Source organism: Monopterus albus, unplaced genomic scaffold (assembly GCF_001952655.1).
Source record: "Monopterus albus unplaced genomic scaffold, M_albus_1.0 scaffold111.1, whole genome shotgun sequence".
NCBI lineage: Eukaryota > Metazoa > Chordata > Actinopteri > Synbranchiformes > Synbranchidae > Monopterus > Monopterus albus.
Window position 1 is genome coordinate 244114 of NW_018127991.1, and position 7057 is coordinate 251170.

At 37.3% G+C, this 7057-nt stretch overlaps 1 protein-coding gene across 1 annotated transcript in view; it reads left to right on the forward strand.

Moving 5' to 3' along the window:
- LOC109966439 (F-BAR and double SH3 domains protein 1-like) overlaps window positions 1-7057 on the forward strand; it is a 30344-nt gene that overhangs the window by 9530 nt on the left and 13757 nt on the right. Inside the window, exons 2-3 of the mRNA XM_020611268.1 lie at window positions 4023-4120; window positions 4278-4323. Of these exons, the coding sequence (XP_020466924.1) occupies window positions 4023-4120; window positions 4278-4323 (144 nt within the window). The remainder of the gene's footprint in view (window positions 1-4022; window positions 4121-4277; window positions 4324-7057) is intronic.

Consider the following 7057-nt stretch of genomic DNA (forward strand, 5'->3'; position numbering starts at 1 on the left):
AGATGATTCACTGTGGCAACCCCTAACGGGAACAGCCAAAAGTAGAAGAAATGAAACACACTGCTGTGAAGTTTCTTTATTATGAAACACAAGACCACATTTGTTAAAAATGTTGCCCCAAAAGCGCCCAACAATCTTATCATTTTATCTTGTCTGAACTAAGTCACATGCATGAGATGTGAGACTGGTTCTGACCACCTGACAAACAGTTTGGACAGAGTATAAAACTGGCTTCAGGAAATTACATTAGTTATTAGCATTCATCTTCTTAGCACCATGAAAGCCTGTACAAAATTACACAGCAATTCATTCATATTATATTATGCTCCAAAGATGTGCAATGGTAGCATTGCTAAAAACAAAACTCGTATTAAAAAAAAAAAAAAACTGTTAGTTTTGTCTTGTAAACCAAAGTCATGGGTTCAATCCACATTCATGCCTTTAATGGGAGCAACATGAGAGCCAACAGACATGCTTTGCATATCAGCCCTTACCAAAAAGAAGTATACCTCAAGTACATGTTATTAAGTATACTAAAGTATTTCCCCAAGTGTACTTTTATTTACCAAGTACACTGATTCAAATGTACTAGCAGTTTACTAACAAGTATATTTCTTGGGGCTAAATTGGCCCACTTTAAGTTTATGAAAGTACACTTTGAAGTATACTTTAGGCAATTTTCCAGCTATACTGTTAGTTTACTCTTAATAAACTTCGTCTACTTTTAGTTTATGTAAGTACACTTTAATGTATACTGAAAGTAATCATCTTGGTATACTATTAGTTTACTATCAGTAAACTCCTAGTGCCCATTTTAGTTTATGAAAATACACTTTGAAGTATACTGAAAGTAACCTTTTAGTTCTCTTTAGGAGTGACCAGGATGGACAGGATTAGGAATGAGCACATCAGAGGGACAGCTCAGGTCGGCTGTTTTGGGGACAAGGTCAGAGGCCAGATTGAGATGGTTTGGACATGTGCAGAGGAGGGATAGTGGTTATACTGGTAGAAGGATGTTGGAGATGGAGCTGCCAGGCAAGAGGTCAAGAGGAAGGCCAAAGAGGAGATATATGGATGTGCTAAAAGAGGACATGAAGTTAATTGGGGTGAGAGTAGAGGATGCCGAGGATAGAGTTAGGTGGAAACAGATGATTGGCTGTGGCGACCCCTAACAGGAACAGCTGAAAGAAGAAGAAGAAGAAGATAAACTAGTTAAAACTAGCTTATATATGCATTTACCAGCTGCAACATTAAATGTGATATACACAATAATGCATCAGTAAGTATAATATAATAATATGACATACAAGAATGTGAAATGTGACATTCTGCACAATGAGTACTTTTACTTTTAGTACTTTAAATATGTTTTGATGCTAATACTTTTGTATTTTTACTGAAGTAATTTTGAATGCAGGACTTTTACTTGTAACAGAGCATTTTTATAATGTTGTATTGCTACTTTTACTTGAGGATCTGAACTTCTTGCACCATTGGTTCTAAATGTACCTTAAAGGGACCCCAAGATAAATGTGATTACTGAAAGAAGTCCAGTGATCTTTGGTGAGCACAACCGTGTTTGTCTCTCCCAAGCCTTCCTCCACTTTAACTTCCTAATCTTCATACAAGTTGTGTATCTTGGCTACAGTGGTGGCTCTCGAAGGTAATTCATATGTGCAGTCTTTGTATGCGATGCGAATTATTTCAAGCAGACCCTTGTCTTCCACAGTGTTAATCAGCCTGCAAGTTGGAGCCACCCATTTAACTGTCTCTGTTGTAGAGTTGTCCAGGCATCTCCATTGCAATTTATCCAGTGTGGCCTGCCTGTGGTCAGGGGAAGGAGTGAACTGACAACATTGGCGGTATTGTTCTGCCCATGGACCTAGTTTGCTTAATTATTTCTGGAGAAAATGTTTTTTTAGCTTACACCTCTAATGCCTCTTGCTAGCTGTCAGAGAGCTCCATTCACCAGTGATCTGTGGCAGTAACAAAAAATAAACTATTATTGTGAATAAATGTGATTTACAGCATTGTAAATGTTCTAGTGGCTGCTGGCATTCCTTTTGTTTCCCCCAGTCTCAGGGAAACAGTCTTCTTTTTCTTCTTTTTTGTGTTTAATGGCAGGGGGGAAAACAACTTTCAGCTTTTCAACTTTTAGCTGACATCACTGTGAAAAGGGCCCAGAATATGATGTGACACCAGTGGTAGGCCCAGGTTGAGCACCTATCTTTCTCAAGTTATCAAAATAATATAAGTGCTTACTTTGACATGATGGGTGGTAGATACAAAGACATGTTATCATTGACCTGAGTACCCGCCTGCAAATATCAGATTTTATTGTTGTTTTGGTCACTTTGAAATATTTAAGCAGATTTTCCATGTTTGTTGTCGACAACAGTGCTGCTGAATTTTCATGCATTTATATCATCAACACCGCGACCCCATTCAGGACTATGCAGTATAGAAAATGCAATGTGATGCGATATCATCAACATGTATACAATAGACATGATGTCACTATTTCCCTTCACATGGAAAATTCAATTTTATAATGAAAAACAATTCATCTGTTTATTAAAAACTACAGGAATCATCATCTTTGTAGTCAGACTTTAATTTTATTATGACACTAAATACATATATAAAAGGCAAATAACAGTAACAATGTGCATTGTATCTTATTATATTCCTGTATTCGTTTCGGTTTCATTTATGCATTTCAGATCTTCCATGTGATAGTGTAGTGGAATATTTACCAACCAATTTCTGACTTTACATATCACTAAACAAGTACAAGTAATGTAGGCATAAAACAACTTCTTCATTATATTCTCAATAATTTAGGGTATTTTTTCTGCCCCAAGCCTTCATGCACATCCCACTGATGATGTTGCTCAACTGCAAACATCTATTACCAGGATCTTAAAATTGAAATTCTGGCTCAAAGTCACTGGACTCCACTGCCCTCTGTTGGCTTTCTGCAAGACAGCACCACAGTGACAGAGAGAGAGAGAGAGAGAGAGAGAGTTGCTAGTGTGCATAAGTGAAATTATTGAGGAAGCAGTAGCAGTGCCCCACAGCTGAAACAAACTAACAGAATAACGGAGACAATAAAGGACACTATCTGCATCCAACCATGCAGCCACCACCTAGGAAGGTAAGATAGTGCTGAGAGTCTAATGTAGAAGATGAGCTGATGTTAATGTAAAGAGTGCTTACAGCTTACATACGTTGTGTCTCTACTGCTCAACTACTTTCATCTCTGTCCCTATAACCCACTTTCCTTTCACAATAATAGGATACTTTGATTAAATTAAATGTTAGGAGCATTTCAATTAAAACATTTTTATTACAATAAATGCATTTTACTTAATATGCTGCCAAAAACAGGTGGCATTTATTTGAAATAGATGTATTTTGCTTTTGTTTAGCAGATTTGTTTCTCTTGATCTCATGTAAGAGTGAAAGCATCCGCCTGAAAATGTATTTTGGCTGATTCTGTGAATGCCATTTACAGCGCACAGACTGGCCTCAATGGATTTGTTGCATTTTATAAATGAACATATTGTAAACAATCATTTAGTGTTGATATTATAAGGTATGTGGTATAAGGTACATTTTGCTCTCAACTCAAAGTTAGATTTGATGTCATTGTATTGTTTTTTTTTTCTGCAAACTGTATTTTGTTTTACAAGATATGATAGCAGACATTTGTCATTTAGCTGAAAAGTGGATGTTGATGAAGTTGTTTCACTGAGGTTAGTTGTGAAACAGTATCTTGATGTGTTACACTGACAATCTGATGAATGCAAACAATTTAGTAATGTATGCTATTATGTACTTCTTTGTATAGACTGTAATAATTTATTTACACTGACATATACATTTGTTCAGATTGTTGTCCTTGTTTATTTACATCACTCTTGGAACAGTGAGAGCAACTAAAAAGTCAAATTCTAATTCTTTGAATTGCACCGACTGCCTTTCTGTCTCTGTGTCTCTCTGGGTGTGTGGGCATGCAGGTAAAGGAAAGCCAGCTGGTGAAGCTGGTGTTCGCAGAGCAGCTCAGTAAACTGCAGACCAAACAACATCAGGACACTGAGCTTCTGGAGGACATCAGGTACAATGTGTCTCGCCAGACCGTCAACACAGTATCTGCATGAAATCCTCCATTTGATTTAATGATAGGGATCAATACGCAAAAGGAAACTAAACGTGTATTAAATTACCTGCCTGTTGATGCTGTGTGTCATCTGTTTTTCTGTGTGTTCCCCAAGGTCCTTCAGTAAGCAACGAGCAGCTATAGAGAAAGAGTATGGTCAGGTGAGGAAACCAGCTATTCTAGTCCATTATTAGTTTTGCTTCTGTCATTGTTTACTGGAAATGCTCATTATTTATTGATTTGAGGTTCCATATTTATTGATTTGAGGTCTCATATCAGTACCTGAGTGCTGTTTGTCTGCTGTTTTGCGTGCCTCTGTGTGCCAGCAGTGGTGGAAGAAGTACTTAAAGTACCAATAGTAAAGGTACTCATTATGCAGAATGGTACATTTCACTGTAATATATATCATATTATTGTATTGTTATTATTGATACATTATTGTGTCTATCACATTTAATGTTGCAGCTGGTAAAGGTGGGGTGAATCTTGTTGGGTACGGTACCTTGTGATTTTCTCACCGGGGATCAAAAAAATCTTCTAATTATACAGTGCTGTTTTGTTTTATTAATCTGATTCTGAAAATTAACCAAAGTTATCAAATAAATGTAGTGCAGGAAAAGGTATTTGCCTCTAAAATGTTATGAAGCCAAAAAGTATGAAGTAACAGACATTGAAAATACTCAAGTGAAGTACAAAAATCAAAATTGTACTTAAATACATGTTTTCAAGTTTCCACCTGTTCAGGAAAGTTCTAGGTCATGTGTTTTTCCACAGTGGTGAAGAATGTGTCACATATGTGTGTGAACATTTGATGAATGTGTGTGTGTGTTCTTGTACTTTCCACATAGTGGTGACCCAGAAAGGTGTTGGTTTGTTTTCTCACTACACAGTAAGGACATTTTTGCCCGGTTCTCACTTTCTGAAACTGCTTTTTGAGGGTTAAGACATCGTTTAGGGTTCAGGTTAGAATTAGGTTTACTTTCAGCTTAAAGGAATGCTAAGTGTTGGGTATTTAGTTTCGACGGTTAAGGTCAGGGTAAGGGGCTAGGCAATGCATTATGTCAGCGAGTGTCCACACAAAGATAGAAGTATGTCTGTGTGTTTTTGCTTTTGTATTAATACATTATGGGGACCAAGTCACAGAAATTATAGGGTGACACCATGGTTTAAGGGTTCAGGGTAAGGCAAGTCATGGTTATGGTTAAGGTTAGGATAAGTCTACAGGAAATTAATGTTAGTCAATGTAAAGTCCTCACAAGGAATGAAAACACTGTGTGTGTGTGTGTGTGTGTGTGCCCATACTTATACTAACCAGAAAACAAATCACCATGTTGTTTTCTTTACAAATAATTTGCCACTTTTACATGTGACAAAAGAGGAATGAACTGTGTTCAGTAAGTCAGTAAACACTTTGAGCTTGACATTAGCTGTGCTTTGACCTCAGTGCTAATATCAGCATGCTAATATGCCCACAGTGACAATGCAAAGCTTTGCTAATTAACAGTACAGCTGACTGAGGCTCATGGTAATGGCAGATTTTGATATCTGGCCATAAAGAAAAACACAAGTCAAATTGGAGCTGACCTGATGGTGTGTGGACGCCAGTCATGGACAGACATAGGCTAAGTCACCTGTGACAATAGCAAGTAAAGGAAGTAAAAAAATAATGGCAACACTTAATTTTACAGGTCGACTATTTTCTAATAATTTCTTGAAAGTTTCCTAGGGAGCCATGGAGATTGGTATTGATTATAGAAAAACAGAGACAAAGTTCTAAGACTGATTTTTTTTTTCTTATTTAGTCCACTGAGTTGTGTTGACTTTGTTAATGGCTTCCAGATGAATTTTGATGAAAGAAATTGCTCAGTGTAAACCCCAGTTAATATTTACTGTTTATTTATTAATTATTTGAAATGACAAATCAAGTGAAATGACATAAAAACCAATATCACGAGGCCTTACTGGATGCAGTACAAAGTACTGCAACATATTCCAGGCACTGAAATACTTATCACATCATCATCACATTTTATGAAAAAGCACAATGTGGGTGCAACAAACCTACCTGGTTCTCAGTTAGAGCATTTTATGTTGTCTTTTCTTTGGGTTGTAATGTGGTAAACGGCATTTTCAGGCTCTTCAGAGGTTAGCTGTCCAGCACCAGAAGAAAGACTGGCAACGAGGAAATACAGACGCTGTCGCCTCTGGGTAACTATGCAGACACTGTACCAGCTTTTTTCTCTTTCACTTTGTTGAGGGTGATTTAATTTCTAGAACTCCCCTCTGACTAGGTTAATGTGTCTGGCTGCTCTGATGTCATTTTCAGTAAGTACAGGAAAGTGCATTATGTATGGTGCATGGAGCATAGACAGAGATTAGCCTAATCCAGTCATGCAGAGAGGTGGATGCAGTGAAGTTTAATGTGCAATATAATGTGGAAAAGGAGTGTAGACAGGCAGGAACAAAAACCAGGTACAGGCAGGGGGGCAAGGATGACAAAACATAGAAACTGACTGGGAATCTGGTAGCTGGACAGAGCAGCCTGCGGTATGGGACAGAGGCAGCATGGACAAAATCAGCCAGACTGAGACAGGACACGTGGCACAGTTAGTCTAATTTAACAACAATTGTTGAATTTGAGGGTACATATTGTTTAAGGAAATATCATGTATTGCTTTCAGGAAATGTTCTTTCATAAGAACAAACAAATCTTTAATGACTGGAAATGGAAAACACTGAAGAGATGTATGATGAGTTTATTGAAGTACAGTGAGTACGGAAAGTATTCAGACCCCCTTAAATTTTTCACTCTTTGTTATATTGCAGCCATATGCTAAAATCATTTAAGTTCATTTTTTTCCTCATTAATGTACACACAGCACCCCATATTGACAG